The 17,448-nt window shown below is 42.1% G+C and overlaps 1 protein-coding gene across 8 annotated transcripts in view; it reads left to right on the top strand.

Moving 5' to 3' along the window:
- RERE (arginine-glutamic acid dipeptide repeats) overlaps positions 1-17,448 on the top strand; it is a 419,625-nt gene that overhangs the window by 310,192 nt on the left and 91,985 nt on the right. For all 8 annotated transcript variants that reach the window (XM_082460931.1, XM_082460929.1, XM_082460934.1 and 5 more), the window contains one exon: positions 14,321-14,419. In XM_082460931.1, coding sequence (XP_082317057.1) covers positions 14,321-14,419 — 99 coding nt within the window. The remainder of the gene's footprint in view (positions 1-14,320; positions 14,420-17,448) is intronic.

Consider the following 17,448-nt stretch of genomic DNA (forward strand, 5'->3'; position numbering starts at 1 on the left):
TAACAACAACAATATTAATAATCGTAACAAAATTAAAATGTATTTGTTGGTTGAGTGCTTATATGTTAGGCAAAAGTTTAAGTGCTTTTTATGAATGAATTCATTTCATCTTTATAACAATTCTGTGAGAAAAGTACGGTTATCACCTGCAGATTAATAGCCGCACTCTGTCATATTTATATACACATAATAATTTAAACTTGAGGGTAGTCTAGAATTGAGGCCACTGCCTTACAACAGTCCTCTTGAAATATCCATTGAATCTGCAGTTTGGGGGATTTGCCATTCAGCAAGTTAAAAACCCTTCATGCTGCAGCCTGGCTGTGTATCTCCATCCTTCCTCCTAGGCTCTCAGCAGGGACGGATGAGTGTGATTCAGCTTTTACTTTTGTTTGGCAAAAGTTAGAAAGTTCCTTTGCTAATTTAAGAAATTTCTTTCTCATAGGATTTTTTTCCAAGCTAAATACTGGTAAAATATTTTGAGGTTTACATGGTGTTTTGAAAACTGTCTACTTAACATCAATCAGTTGGAATTTTAACATCTGTGAATCTATATTAAACATTAATATTAACATAATAAGTATTTAGCAAGTCAGGATAAAAGCCCTTAGCCTTTTTACATCGAAGAAGAGGCTTTAATAAAATCATTCATTCATTTATTTGTTCAGTAATAAACGTGATGGAGTCCTTGCTCTTTGCAAAACCCTAATGGGAGAGCATTTGCTGAAAGTGTTGAAATCTAAGTAAGTGTTTAAATCTTAGAACAAAGTAGGCCCATGAGTTTTGAAAAGGCTCACATATGAACATAACTTCTAAAATGTACTGTAGAATATTAAAATTTATACTTGTCCTAGTCTGTGTGTTTCTTATACTAGTTTGAAGTATACTTCGGAATACTTTTTTTTTTATAGCCCTCCTAGATAAATTTTTTTACCCCCAAAGTTTGAAGGTCGGTGTATTAGTTTCCAGTGGCTACTATAACAAATTGCCACAAACTTGGCGACTTAAAACAGCAGATTTTATTCTCTCCTAGTTCTGGAGGCCAGAAGTTAGAAATCAGCGTGTCAGTGGGGCCATGCTCCCTCCATCTCCACAGGGGGAGAATCATTCTTTGCCTCTTCCAGCACTTAGTAGCTCCTAGCTCTCCTCCTTTATGGCCACATCTTCCTCTGCTTGTCTTCCCATTGACATCTCTTCTCTGTGTGTCTGTGTCTTCTCTGTTCCGTGTTTCCCACTGCCTCTCTTGCATAAGGACGCTGGTCACTGGGTATAGGGCCCGCCTGGGTAATCTAGAATTGTCTCCTCATCTTAAAATCCTTACCTTAATCACCATCACGTCTGTAAAGACCCTTTTTTCAAATAAGGTCACAATCACATGTTCCAGGGATTTGATGCGGATATCTTCTGTTGGTCATTTTTTAGCCTGCCACAGTTGGATTTTACTGTTACACAAAATGTTACTAAAATAAATTATAGTACTTATTTTTAATTTTTTGTAATAGTTTATTTTTACTTCCTTTCCTTTTCTATCAGTTACAATTTATTTAGATTGTGGACTTTATAATATTGAGAGTATAAAAATATTCTAGTAGTGACTGTGATATTTCTGTAACATCTGAGGACATTTGATTTATAAAATACTGTCATATTTGTATTGGCATAAAGTATAGTGTATTTGGCTTTCTTGGTACAAAGAACATTTATTTAAATAACAGAATTGTCATGTATAACCACCATATTGACTCATTTATTCTGACCTGTCAGGTTGCTGAGTATTTCTTCCTTGGCTCCACCCTAGATGGACCCAGCCTGCCCCAGTCGAGTCGGAGGGCACCTGCCCCTCAGGGCCGCTCGGGGGCAAGGTCTCGTGCTGCTTGTAGGCCCGATTGCTGAGGTGGCCTGGGGTCATCCCTGGCTACCTTTGAAGCTATTGCTCTTTTAAGTCTCTGCCATCTGTTCCATTTCCTGTCCTGCAGCGCTGCCCCGACCAGCTCTCTTCTCCAGGAGACGGATTATTCCCCCATAGCCGGTCACTTTCTGGGCTTCTTAAATCACTACACTGACTGCCCGCCCTTGCCCTTCTTGCTGCCCTGTCTGTTGGTTGGCCCGCCTTCTCCCTGCCCATAGTATTGGTTGGGTCGTGTATTCCACATTACTCAAGTACTTTGGAGTACTACTTATTCAGGGATTTTTGGGAAGGTTGGCTCTTAATTTTCCTCCATTCTGCACCCCCCCCCCCCCCGCCCATGTCACGAATGAGGTGTAAGTTTTCATGTGTCTCAAATCAAGTCTACCTTTACTTGATGCCTCTGAGTCATCATTATTGGTGGCCATCACACAAAATCGTGTGCAACTGTGGAGAGCTTCAGGTCTTTGGTTTGCATAATGTTGGGTTGGCCAAAAGGTTCGTTTGGTTTTTTCCATAAGATGACTCTAGTAGCACTTAGTTGTCTTTAACTTCATTCAAAACCATTTTGTTAGATCGTATGTGATAGCTGTCATATTAGTGTGCATTTAAAGAAAGACATCAAAATTGGTGAATTTTCGTGTAGCCATTTTAATATTGAAGATGGAAGAAAAAAAAAGCAACATTTTTGGCATATTATTCTTTATTATTTCAAGAAAAGTAAAAACGCAACCCAAACGCAAAAAATGATTTGTGCAGTGTATGGAGAAGGTGCCGTGACTGATCGAACATGTCAGAAGTGCTTTGCAAAGTTTCGTGCTGGAGATTTCTTGCTGGACGATACCCCGTGGTCAGGTAGACCAGTTGAAGTTGATAGCGATCAAATTGAGACGTTAATTGAGAATAATCAATGTTATACAACGCGGGAGATAGCCGACATACTCAAAATCAAACGTTGAACTTCATTTGCACCAGCTTGATTATGTTAATCACTTTGATGTTTGGGTTCCACGTACGTTAAGGGAGAAAAACCTTCCTGACCATATTTCTGCATGCCATTCTCTACCTAAATGTAATGAAAACGTTCTGTTTTTAAAACAAATTGTGATGGGCAATGAAAAGTGGATACTGTGCAATAATGTGGAACGGAAGAGATTGTGGGACAAGCGAAATGAACCACCACCACCAACCACACCAAAGGCTGGTCTTCAAACAGAGAAGGTGATGTGTATATGGTGGGATTGGAAGGAAGTCCTCTATTATGAGCTCCTTCCGGAAAACCAAACGATTAATTCCAACAAGTCTTGCTCCCAATTAGACCAACTGAAAGCAGCACTTGATGAAAGCTTCCAGAATTAGTCAACAGAAAACACATAATCTTCCATCAGGATAACACAAGACCTTGTCTTTCTTTGATGACCAGGCAAAAACTGTTACACCTTGGCTGGGAAGTTCTGATTCATCTGCCATATTCACCGGACATTGCACCTTCAGATTTCCACTTATTCCGGTCTTTACAAAAAATTTCAGTTCCCTGGAAGACTGTAAAAGGCACCTGGAACAGTTCTTTGCTCAAAAAGATAAAACGTCTTGGGAAGATGGAGTTATGAAGTTGCCTGAAAAATGGCAGAAGGTAGTGGAACAGAAGGGTGAATACGTTGTTCAATAAAGTTCTTGGTGAAAATGAAAAATGTGTCTTTTATGTGTACTTAGAAACCAAAGGCACTTTTTGGCCAACCCAATAGTTTGTCAAGTTTTGGAGTCTTCTACAGTGAGGCTCTCTTGTGCCACTACTCTGTTAAAATCACACAGTCTCTCTCATTTGTTCTTTCAGACCTGGTGTTTGACTGGGAAATCCAGAACTGTGAGGAAGCCAGACAGCTGAGGTTCAGGGTGAGGGCTTCGAGGTTCTCCAGGGCCATTGCTGGAGGGCACTACTGTGATTGCCCAGAGCCTTTTTGCTTATTTTTTAGTCACTAGCTTTGTTCTTGGCTGAGGTTTCTGGATAAAAGAGCAGTCACTCAGACATGTTCCCAACTCAGTAATCTCACATGCTTTGGTGTATGCCTCTTTGATTTTCTTTGTTCCATTACTTTATCATTGCAACCAAAAAAGCATAGGTGTACTATAGATTACACAGCCTTAAAATTACTCGTCAAAAATCACCAAGGTTAAGGTTGTTGAGCCCCGTGGATTGGAAGCAGTCATTTCTGCACCTAAATTCTACTGAGTAGGTATTAAAGCACTTTCTGTGAATGTTTTTCCCTTAATACTGATGCAACTGATCTTGAGGTTGTTTTTGTTTATTTATTTTTTTTTTAAAATGAACTGTTTGAAGGAATCTGGTTAAAATTGCCCCATAGCTGACCTTTCACATGTGCTTTCTAGTTCAGTTTAGCATTTATGAATGGGTTCGCTAATACCTACGTGAGAGGGATAGAACAGTGTTTTTTCTGTCACCCTCTAGGTTAGAGCCTTACTTATTGTTTTTCTGTTTTCAAGGCTGTGAAGATTCTAGGAGTAAGTGAAAAAAAGAGTTTTAATTTCCACTGTGGCCCTGAACAGTTTCTACTTGTGAGCTGAAACAGGTCTTTCTAAACTCACAAATAATTATGATTCCTGAATCTGCCAGTAGTTTTCTCATTGTGGCCAGAGTTACACTCATTCTGTATCATTAAGCTGAATCTTGTCATTAGTGGATTTGTCTGCTGAGTCCTAAGGAGTCAACCTCCCTTTAGATACACTGGGCTGGCAGCTTAGACCCACGGCAGCCTAGCGTTCTTTATGTCCGGTGCCTGGACTCACACACAAAAAGCAGGAGGAAAGATTTTGTTTCTGAGAAGCGAGGTTATATACATGTTAACTGGGTAGATGATTAACTATGCATAATCTCATTTAAAGACCTGTGGCATAAACTATTGCAGCTTTCACAGAGGCCTGAAAATTAACACCAACCTTAATCCCTAAGGTGTAAGTGAAGCCTCTGCAGCAGCTAGTCAGTGTTTGGCCCAGGCAGTTTGGCTATATTGTTCAGTGGCTATATTGTTTGTTTATTTTTCTAAAGGAGTGTATAATATTCTTTCCATTTATTCGTTTTTTAAGACTGTTCTTTAGAATTTCACCTTTAAGAAACGTCTATAAAGAGAAAAAATGTTAAACACTGGGAAGTTCCAAAAAAGACCTTCTTCAGCCCCTCTGTTCCAGATGAAGAATCCGGGGGCCTCCAGGCTCCTTTGCCCAGGCAGCTGCTCCTCCAGTGCAGCCTGGTAACTTGCTCCTGAGATTCCCAGCAAGTCACCAGGTTCTCTGTTGTTTCCCTTCTGAATCCTGTCTGTCATCCTGTCTTGTAAGTACTGTAGAATAAAGTTCATTCCTGGGGCGCTCTAAAGCTGATTCACTTTCCTTACCACCAGTGCTGTTTCCCGTGACGGTCATCCCGTCCCATCCCTTTTTAGTCAGCTCTCCTTAATGGAACATTTCCTTCTCCAGGAGTCATGCTCAGTGATTACCACGTACCTTATTTCATCCTAAACAGTCCTTCAAAATAGGTTCTGTATTCTTCCTTTCTGCAGCCAAGAAAACTGAGGTTTAGAAAAATATTTAACTTGGTCTCTATCACACAGCTGGTGGCAGAACAAGTGTTTGAATCAAAGCCAGGAACCCTGTCCTGTTGAGATTTCACCTCTGCAAAACTCCCAAACCTGTGTCTTTGGCCCAGGAACTCCTCAGCTTCTCCTTTCCAGGTGTTTGTGTTTGTAAAGACAGTAGGCAGATGGTCAGAAATGCCAAGACATTCAGAGTTTGGTTTGTTCTGTATTTTAAAAACACACTGCCCTCAGCTGAAGTGCCAGCATTTGGTGTTTACCTTCTCATCGCCTTGTGGTTGAGGCTCCTGTTCTGTGTGTTTAAAATACCTTCAAAACCACTGTAGCCGGGAGATGGTGACCTGTTCATTTCTGGATACGATATTGTGTGGGAATTAACTGTGAATGAGAAATGATACAATGCTGTATCAGCCATGGGAAACTCGCTTAAAAGTGCAGTGTTATCTAGACATAATACTGCCTACTTTTACTTGCTCCTAGAGTAGTGTTTTTAATTTGGTTGTTGCTCTTCATTAAGTGTAGGCAAGGTTAATCATATTACTCTGTTGATTTTTCACATCTGCTCTGTGGAGTCATCTTGGTTTTTCAGCAGAGCAAATATCACCCCAGTCACTGACACTTTTGTGTTTTTATCATACATTTATTTCATTATTTTGTTTATGTGTGTGTGTTTCCTCTTCTCTGAGCTGCTCGTTTCCTCCTCCTGCCTACCCACCCCGCCCCAGGTTAAGAAAAGCCCTTGAGCTTGCTGTCTCCCTGTGGCTGGAGGAGCCCCCGAGCCCATTGCTCCCACCAGATGGCTGGTTCTAAGCTGCTCCGGTGTAGGTGTTTGGGGCAGGGGCTGAGTCTCAGACTTCCTAGGAATGGGGCTTATGTTAGCGTCCTCGCTGTGCTGCTTTCTAGAGAAGTGGCCCCGAGCAAGACACTGAACCTCTCAGTTTGGTTTCCTCGTTTTTAGTACTCTTGCCACAAGAGTGGTGTGAGGGATGATGAAATCATGATGACCTAGTAAGTTCCTAGCACATGCAATACTCAAGAAATGTTGGTTCCCCCCTCCCTTCTCCTTTGTGACCCCAGGGGCTGGCATAATTCCTGGAACATTGTACTTATTCAGAGAGCGTTGGAGGGGGAGGGTTGGTCCAGCGACAATGTATTTCCTTCTGAAAATTAACTGAATCTTTCCCTCAGCCCTCACTCTCAGCAGTTAAATTCTGTCTTTGCCGTGATCTCTAAAATATGTGCCCATAGGAGTATTTAGAGAAATTTATCCTCTCCAGTGCTTAAATAGCATTATTTGGAGTGACAGTAGCTGAACAAAAATAAACATTGTGCTTTTAGTCTTAACTCTAGTTTTTAAATGTATACGTGTATCATATTTTGAGCTTGGTACTAGGTCATTGGTGATGGAGGAGTGATGGAAAATATATAGGCATTTGTGAATTACAGATTATGAGAAAATTTTTAAGTTGTGTCTTAGATTTCAGTAAGATTTCTCTCATGTTAGTGAGAAATAATTGAAATAATTAAAACTACATGAAGGATTTTAAGAACTTTTCCTAATTCCACTTTTTTTCCCCGAAGTTATTTTGGCAGTTTATTGTAAATAGTGTATTTTGCAGAGCAAAAGACTTTGAAATCTAATATTATCCTTAATAGACTGCAATTATTTAATATTTAGCGTGAATGCAATCTAACTCAGGTAGGCTTTTTCTACAGTTACTATAACGGCTGTAATTGCAAAAGGATACTTTAGTGTAGTAGAAGCTGCCAGATGCAATGCCATTTGATCTAAAAAGGTCACAGTAAAAGGGACATTTAAATTAAGTTATAAATTACAATTGAAGAACAATATTTTGATGTGTGAGACCAGGGATGACAGAGCAGGAGATGTAATTCATGGGTTCATTATAGAACAGAGGTGCCTGACAGCTGAGCCGTGCCAAGAGGAAAATTTATTTGCAACATCACGCAGACAGAAAATGGCAGCTCAGATGAAAAGCCTGAGTAGAAACTTGAAACCTTGTGGTAATACGTGGAGTTTATGCTAATAAGACTGCCCCAGATCCAGCGATGTTTAATGATTGCTGTAATATAAATGAGGTGTTCGGACATGTGCACATTTTCAATCTTATTTAAATTAAGACCTCGTCCTTGCTCTGTAAAATAACACACTTTATAACCAGGCATTAAGGTTGATTCTCTCACCTCCCTGTCCAATGTACAGATTTGCTGAAATTTCAGAATTGTTTAGGCAGGAGAGTTAAAGCTTGAAACAAGAATTCCATCCATGGCAGCTTTGAGGAAGGATATAATTTAATGTTTATAGCAGTGCATGAGAAGTTCAATCATGAGTTAATTAAACTGTAGGCAGTCATTAAGTATTATTTATTCTTTCAAGAAGCTTGCCAATAAAGCACTTATATATATTAAATTACAGAAAGTAATAAGCAGGGGATGATTTGTCAGGCTGAGTGAGAGTAGCAGGTTTAACTTGGGCAATTTTGCAGAAATGTGTTTTTCTTCTTGTGGCCTGACCCTTTCTTCCTGCTAATCACAGAGAGGTCAGGGGCTGTCACAGGACACTTGAGGCTACACAGTCCCCAGCACGGTGGGCACCTTGAACGTCCGGGTGTTTGAAGAGTCTCGGGTAGGAGCCGTGTCCCGAAAACATTACTCCCCGTGATGATACCGCTGGACAGTTGATGGTTGTTTGGCATTTCGGGGTATCTTGTCACAGTGTCTCATTTCTGGCTTTTCATGGTCCTTTGACACAGCTGAGGGCTGGTGTCGTCAGGCCCATTTGACAGACGGAAACCTCAACTCAGCTGGTTTGTGACGAAGCTGCTTAATAGGAATCTGTCCCCTGGCGCAGGCTCTGAGCTGTGTTCTCGAGGCTACAGAAGGCCTTGACTGTGGAGCGGTTCGTGCAGAGGGGGCTGCTGAGCACCTGGAATCTTGGAGTCATTGAGATTTTTATGCAACAGCCAGCTGTGTCCAGTTACAGAGGGCGCGGCGTCTTTGGCTCTGTGTGATTCAGTGCTGCAGTTCCTTTGTTGAGCAGAACCAAACTAGGAGTTTTCTTACACAGAAGCTGCTGTTGTTTTCAGAACCATCCCCCTCGGCCCCCCCAACCAGGTCCACTCTGCTGGTATACTTGGGCCAACTTAGGCGGAACCGTGTGTAGCATTCGGAGTTGCTCAGGAACTCTTTGTGGAATGAATGGAAGGAAGGCAGAGTATGTGGTGGGAGCTGCCTGCCTCCCGGGCTGGGACGTCCCACTGGCTCTCAGGGCACCAGAAGGCGTGGCCGAGGAGGGTGGACACCTAATGGGGAAGAGCCACCCTGGACTCCTTCACAATGAACAAACCAAAATCGAAGGGAAGAGCGCAACCTGAGGATTCTGTGGAGTAAGTGTGGGGAACCAGGTGACGGGCTGCTGGAAGACAGCAAAGCAGGGGTAGTTCCACGGTGGAGTCACTTAAAGGGCTAGTGGATTGGTGAAAAATCGCCATTTTGTTATCAGATCCCCCACATACTGACCTGTGGTTTAGGGGAAGATGGCTTTTACTTGTGCATAAGTGCAGACTTGCAGTTCGGTGATGTGGAAGCGGCAGATTTACAAGTGCATGCTTCCCTGATCATCAGATTAAACACACACACATGCACGCACACACATGCACACACAGGCCCTGTGATGATGAATTTGAAAACGGTGGTTTCTGCGGAATGACTTCCTGCTTTAGTGGCTGGCAGGTAGTGGTGATAGTGTAAGATCTAAGTTCTCCTCTTACCAGTAGCTTGTGAAGATTGGAAGCTGATTGAGTAAAGATGCTATATCTTGGTCCCTGCTTTTTGCAGTGATCTTTACCCAGTAGCTCCAAAATGGTACATTTCTCTATACATTAAAATTGCATTTAATCCCAGATTTTTCCAGCCGGGCTTGGCTGCAAAATGGACAGAAAGGTTTACTTATCTTGCTTTAATTGCTCTTCTAAGACCACAAAGTGAAGCTGTAAGACATTTGAGGGTCTTCATTGCAATTTCTTTGAAAAATCTTCTCTAGGGTAATGGTAGAAAATCTTATTCACAATGAAGAACCTTTTACCTTAGCAATATTGGGAAGTCTGCACTGAATTTCCTATATTGATGTATCTGTGTGATTGTGATCAGGTGTTTAAAATTTGAAACGCACATGTTTTTCACTGGTTGAGATTATCCCAATTCTTCAGAGCTTGACATGGTATTAGAGGGGAATATTTTCAATGACAATTTTTGGAGATTTGAGATAGCCAGTATTTTGGTAAACTTACCAACTCTAATTGACATGAGGAATACAGTTGAAACAATCAGTTAAGCTCTAGCTCAAACATTATTTTGGCCCCAGTCTGAAGAAAGAAAATCTACCTAATCATTTAGAAAACAAACCCTTTTTAAGAAGTGCTTTCTTGTGCGTGATATGATACGTTAAGGAAGGAGGTGGAACCCAGCAACTCAACCCGTTAGGACCCTAGAGTTTGGATGCGCCATTTAGAGAGCTGTGTCACACTAGAACAGTACTTTAAAGTGATTCTCAGGCCAGCGTTTCTGAGGTACGTTACCTGTGTTACTCCCAGCTCTATTCATCCCTAGCACCCCGAATAGTGTCTGGCACAGTCGAGCTCTCAATAAATATTTGTGGAAAGAATGAAGGATATCCTGAACTCACAGTAGTTTTCCCAAAGTGCTCGAAAGATAATCAACAAAAGAAGCAATATGGGCTGTAACAACTATTAATATGTTAGAAATATATCTTTAGTAAATATGATTGAAGTATTTCTTTAAAGATGTAAAACTCTCAGAATTTCTCAGACAAGATTCCTGGAAAGTGGGAGTAAGTGTTTGTACCATTAAGAAGGCAACTGTTTAGAAAGGTTCCTTTGGGTTTCCTGGGAAGGGGGTGTGCCAGAGCAGAACTTTGTACTGGCCTTTATGAATTATCGATAACAGCACAGTAACACCCTAACTTCGTTTGTTCAGTCAGTATTTGTCACTGTTGGCAAATAATCCCACACCTTTTACTTTTCAAATGTGTTTTTGTATAGGGGTGAGAGAGGTAGACGCTCTGGATATTTATGGAGTTCATAGCACGGAAAGGTCAGGAAGAGGAATATTTTAAGAGGACAGGCTGACAGTGGATCAAATGAGAGGAGGGAATTACCCATTCTTTAGGTTGCCCCATACATCGCAGCAGCTTTCTCAGGGGAAAGTATGATCTGAAATAAAGGTTTGTAAAGGAAGCGTGAATGCTGGGATATGTTTTGGGGAAACATCTTTCTCTACTAAGCACCTCACTAGAAATTTGACTGGGGGCATCGTGCAAGCAGGAGCTAGCCTCTCCAGTAAACCAAACGACCACAAGTTCAGCAAGTCACTCAGAACATTTCTTCCGGTTCATTTAAAGCTCTCCTTGGTTCACCAAAAGGCAGGAATGTCATAGGGATTAATGACTTAACTTCATTCACTTGTTCACTTTTGGAATGAGCCTTATGTTCTTGTGAGTAATTTCCTGTTATCAGCCATATAAGATTTAAATTTTTTTTTCTGTGTCCTGTACCAGAGTTTTAATCAAATTTCATTAATTATTAACGTGAGTAATTATGTGAAACGTAAGTGGTTTTGTTTATAGTTTCACAATTTATTTTTCTGTCTCTGAAAAGGCTCCTCTCTAGAAAATTAATGAAAATTGAGTAGAGACTGCTTCCTTCATTTTTCTTCTCTTTTAAAAATAAATAGCTAACAGTCATTTAGCATACTATGTGCCAGGTACCGTTCTAAGCAATTTTACATGTATTTTTTTTTAATTAATTAATTAATTTATTTATTTTTGGCTGCATTGGGTCTTCGCTGCTGTGCACGGGTTTTCTCTAGTTGCGGCGAGCGGGGGCTACTCTTCCTTGTGGTGCGTGGGCTTCTCATTGCAGTGGCTTCTCTTGTTGCGGAGCACAGGGTCTAGGTGTACAGGCTTTAGTAGTTGTGGCTCGCGGGCTCTGGAGCGCAGGCTCAGTAGTTGTGGCGCACGGGCTTCGTTGCTCCGTGGCATGTGGGATCTTCCCGGACCAGGACTCGAACCCATGTTCACTGCACTGGCAGGCGGATTCTTAACCACTGCACCATCAGGGAAGTCCCTACATGTATTTTCTAATGTTGTCCTCACAATAGCCCTAAGAGGTGGATGTTATTACTATACTCATTTTAAAAGATGACAAAATTGAGGACCAAAGAGGATAAGTAATTTGCCCAAGGTCGCACACCTAGTAAGTAGTAGAGCTAGAATTCAAATCCAGATAATCTGGCTCCAAAGTCCATAGTTTTTCATCACTCTCCTTATAATTACCCCATTTACTATAATGACCTCTTATAAAATGTTGTTAATTTGCCATGAGCTTTTTATTAAGAATTTATGATTTGATCAACTTGAATTGATTTCAAAGTGTCACTAACGTGTGCTTTTTAAAAAAATTAAATAGCCGTATAATTTTTCCTTTTATTCAGTTCTGATCCGTGCTGTTAAGCTCTCATTACAGATCCTCATTATATTATAGAACTTGGCAAATACCTGCTTGTTCTGGGTATCAGGCGAAGTATGAAATGCTAACTTTATTTTTATTTTATATACTTCTGAAAGGAGGCCAGATTGGACGGTTTTCAAACATTTGCACATTCTAGTATTTTAGTGTAGTATTTTGTTTATTTAGTATAATATTTATATGTACTATTTTATTTTTAAAGTAGTCTAATGATGAATGTCATAAAAATATGTAAGTTAGTATCTAGCATTCATGTGCATTACATATACCCCACACAAATAACACTCACCCACACCCACACTCTACCACCACCAAAAGCAGGATTCAGCATTGATCATTGTTATAGGTGTTTCATTTTGTTTTAAGGTAGTTGACTTAATAATTAACTTGTAGCTTGTACTTCCTTGGATAGTCTGGACTTAAACTGGGGTCCTGTAAAGTGGGAGACTAACTCGGGAAATTTTAATTTTTAATAACTTTTTGTTTTGCTGAACGAGCAATGAAAATGGGTATTTGTGATAATCCCTTCCAATAGCAGTTAAACGGTTAGAAGAGAGACTTGATGTGTATGTCTCAGACTTTTATTTATTTGTTTATTCATCCATCCATCCATACAAACAAACAGATATTTATCACAGCCTTACTATATGCCCAGCGCTGGGGCTACAGCAGTTGCCAGGAAGGCAGTCGGTAGGTTCTCCTTGAAAGTCTTCTGTTACGGAGGGGAACACAGGGCTCTCTCCTTCGGCTGAGTCTGCGGCTCCTGGCCTACGCCTAGGTGGCAGTAGTTGCTATGACCTGCTCGAACTTTTTATCTTGTATGTGTTGTATCCCCACAGCACATCTCCACTAGTGTGTGAGTTTCTGGAAATAAAAACTGTGACTTACCAGTTCATAAGGTTTGTACTGTATTTGTACTGGGGATTCAGCAAAAGCTGGTGAATTGTTCAAATAAGGGATTGAAGCACTGGTGAAAAGATCAGAATGTCCATTGCATGAGGGCATTTTTGTTCGCTGCTGTATCCCCAGGGTCTGCTGTGTGGCCTGGAACATAATAGGTACTCAGCCACCATCAGGCTTAATGAATTTGAAGGCACTGAGATTTAGATTTGGGTTGAGTCTACCTAAGGACAATAGTTGAAGGCCTTTATTAACTTAAGAAGTATTTCTGTGTATCACCTTATGCTACAGACTGTGTTAGGTACTGGAGATACAGGTCTTAGCCAAAACAGATGCTTGTGTCAGAGAAAGAGATTTGTAAAGGAATGGCAGATTTCCAGTGAGAAATTTGGAGGGACAGCCATAGTTTGGAGAGGTCGACTGAGCAAGTGGAATTTTCTACCTGCTACTTCTCTTCATTGTCTGCAAGTTGAGACTTAGGAACCAGAAGTGGAGAGGGTCACAGGAGCCAAGGCAGGCATATCTTTGCAAGATAGAGAGGGTTCAGGGGTGCCAGGCACTGCCCAGCGCTGAAAAGGATATAGAGTGGAAAAAAAGTTCAGTAGCTTTGACCAGAGAGAAGTCTGATCCTAAAAGGACCACGTAGATAAACCAGCATCTTCATGTGTATGTACTGAAAAGTTAGTATGATGTTACATAATTAGATTTAAAGCTTTTATATTTAGGTACTTGAAATTTTTCTTAGCGAAATTACTACAGTTGAAAGACAAGAAATGCGAATGGGATAGAACATGATCTAGCATGTCTTTAGGTCACTTTGGGGAAAATGGGACAAGAGTAGAGGTCACGTTGGCTGGGTTTGAGTCTAGCTCCACCACCTACTGGCTTAGTATGGTGAGCACCTTTACTTGACCTTTCCATGCCTCAGTCTCCTCATAAGCAAAATGGGTGACGATAGTTCCTACCCCATAAGATTAAGTGAGAGAAGACCTTCCTCATAGGATTAAGAATGGTAATGAGTTCATGGAATGTACTTAGCAATAGCCCAGGCCAGATGTTCAATAAATGTCACTGTTACTCTTAATCCTGTTTCTATTACTGCCAGAATGTTCTCTGCCTTACCTGTTTCCCTTTCGCAGAACAGCTGAATTTGGCGGGGGGTGGGGGTGGTTGGATAAGAATGAATTATCATGCTGGCTAAAATGGCTCTGAGTCTTGTATGCTCGTCTCATGACTCTTCTGTTAGAGTAAATGCAGGGTCCCCCCCCCCCCCCTTTACTGATTTGCTCTCAGTTCTGTTATTTGGTGCAGTTAGCAAACTAAAATTGTTGTTATTGTTTTAGCTCCATGAAAGTGGTTATGATGCTGGCAAAGCCCTGCAGCGCCTGGTAAAGAAGCCTGTGCCCAAGCTGATTGAGAAGAGCTGGACCGAGGACGAAGTGGTGAGCTTGCGGGGGTGGTGGGTGAGGGATGCTTTGCCTCAGGTCTTGGCGGGGCCGTGCGGGGGTGGGGGGCAGGGGGCGGGGTCTGTCTCGGGTCTGGGGCGTCGGGGGCTTGCCTGTCGCTGTTCTCCCAAGGTCCAGTCGTGGATGCAGGCTGTCCATGGCATCTGTCAGTCAAGGGAGGGAGCCTTGAAGCCTCATAACTGTATGGAAAGACTTGATTTTAGTAAGCATTGGTTCTGTAGATAATGGGAAAGATTTTCCCGGGTGTCATGGAAAGAGGGAAAAAAATTAATAGTTGCTCTTTAAAAAAATTAGTTTGGGTTGGTTGGTTTGTTTTGGGTGCAAGCTAGCTTTTGATACCTCCCGGTATTAAGACACAATCATTTTAAAACCAGTTGGTACCCAACCTAGAGTAGGGCTGCTATCCGTTTTTATTGTGTAGGCTGGCAGGGTCCCTAACCTGCTGAAGGGCAGTAGTCAAGGGCAGGAAGCGTGGATCTTTCATATTCATCCTGTCCGTATGGCCCATTAAAGAAGGTGGGGAGATAGAAATGTATCCACAGATACAGAGTTTTCAAACCCATGGATTTTATCCCAGCAGAAAGAGTTCTCATGAAGCTACATCCCCCATCTCGTGACTTTGGAAAGGAATTGCTATAAAAGACTGAGAGATTTCCTGTGCTTTTGCAAATAGAGTCTTCAATAGGAATGTCACCGCTTGACATTTGCCATTTAGGTTGAACGAGATTAAGATGAGGGCTGGCACTGATACACATAGCGATTGATTGTAAATTCCTTGCCTGTATGTAAAACTACGCTAAGGAAGACTGTTTAGAAACTGTATGGCTTTCCTGATCCTGCTCTTTCATTTTTCCAGCAGTATCTATCAAAGGCTTATTATGTGCCAGGTGCTGTGTTAGGAGCCATCAAGGGGAACACAAGGCCCCACCTCACGAGGGGAAACCATCTGTAAATCAGTGTATGTCAAGGGGTGAGACGTGGCCTGAGGAAAACAGTAGGGCAGCGAGGATGGGGATGAACTGGGTAGGGGGCTGTCTTTTGTAAGGAGGCTTGGGAAACGCCTGGTGAGTACCATCTGAGCAGAGACCTTAGAGAAGCGAGGAGGCGAGCCTTTTGGCTATCGGGGGCCCTAAGGTGAAAGCACGCCTGGCATGTTCGAGAAATAGGCAGGAGTGTATCTGAGGGGAGGACGGTAGGAGAGGTGGGGGGCATGTCAGGGTGGCCTGTGGACCCGCGTTCAGGGCCTTGCTGTTTGCTCTGCACGAGCAGCTTCTGGGCAGAGGAACTCGATCTGCCGATGGGCCTCCGGCTGCTGATTCAAGCGTGGGCTTTGGGGGCTGTCGTGAGAGTCCAGGCCCGAGACTGCTGATGGAGTGGCACAGCAGCAGTGGTGGTGAGAAGTGCTGAGATCCTGGATGTCTGCTGAGTGGAGGGCCAAGGGAGTGTGTTCATGGAATGGCTACGGATGAGGGTGGCTGGGGGCTGAGAGGAATGGAATGGGGAGAGAACTGGGAGGCAGCAGGGAGGGACTGAAGTGGCCCTTGAAGGCTCAGTAATAGAGCGCCTTTTCAGCAGTCCCTTTGGACTCCTCACGGCATGAGACTGATGATGAAGCTGATGTTGCTGTTTTGAAATTTAAAATGTTAAAACTTTACATGATTAGTAGAGAGATGGAAGCATCTTAAATATTTGTTATTCAGATAGTGGCCGAAGTGAAAATGTTAAACTCAGTTGTTGTGAAAAGTCATATATTAAAAAACTAAAAATAGAGTTGCCATATGATCCAGCAGTCCCACTCCTGGACATGTATCTAGAGAAAACTCTTAATTTGAAAAGATACGTGCACCCCAGTGTTCGTAGCAGCACTGTTTACGATAGCCAAGACATGGAAGCACCCTAAATGTCCGTTGACAGATGAATGGGTAAAGAAGATGTGGTGTGTGTGTGTGTATAACATGAAATATTACTCAGCTATAAAAAAAAGAATGAAATAATGCCATTTGCAGGACCGTGGATGGGCCTAGTGATTATCATTCTAAGTGAAGTAAGTCAGAAAGAGAAAGACAAATACCATACGATATTGCTTATATGTGGAATCTAAAATATGACACAAATGAACTTATTTACAGAACAGAAACAGACATAGAAAACAAACTTATGCTTACCAAAGGGGAAAGGGGGTGGGGGAGGGATTAATTAGGATTTGGGGATTAATAGATATAAACTACTATATATAAAATAGATAAACAACAAGGCCCTGCTGTGTAGCACAGGGAACTATGTTCAGTATCCTGTAATAAATCATAATGGAAAAGAATATGAAAAAAATATTTGTATATGTATAACCGAATCACTTTGCTGTATAGCAGAAATTAACACAACATTGTAAATCAGCTGTACTTCAACTTTTAAAAAAAGTCGTATGGATGTTGTTTTCCACTGTAGACCTATTTATGTGGGAAGGAGATAAGAGAGTTGATGGATAAAAATGTTTAATTCTACCACAAGCCTTTGTGGAAGACAGACACAAGGGGATGGGACGAACGTGGCCCGTGTGGCCCGTCCTAGGTCCTGGTCAGGACTGACGAGCCGTGATGGCTGCTTCTCGGACCCACGCTCCTCCACGTGGCCTGCGGCTCCTTCTGATCGCTCCTCTTCTTCCGCCCCCGTCGTCCCTCCCCTTTCACTGTTGCCTCTCCAGCTCCTCGCTAGCCATGACTCTCTCCCCCTCCGTTCATTCCTCCCTTGACCTTTCATTCCCTCTGGAATTTTCAGATTCCAGCTTAAAAGAAAGCTCTTCCTGCTTGAAAGAAATCTGGCTTCCTTCTCTGGCAGCACTTGTTTATATCAGGAACAGTGTGGGCCATGTCCCCACTGCTGCCTCTTTGGGACTTTTCGCAGACAGTAGGATGAAGGGGGGCGGGATCTGACACGTGGGGAAAAGCCCAGCTTAATTCTGAAAAATGAACCACGACTCCAGAGCGCTGCCCACTCCGAGTCCCGGA

Source organism: Balaenoptera physalus (genome assembly GCF_965194825.1).
Source record: "Balaenoptera physalus genome assembly, chromosome: 1".
NCBI lineage: Eukaryota > Metazoa > Chordata > Mammalia > Artiodactyla > Balaenopteridae > Balaenoptera > Balaenoptera physalus.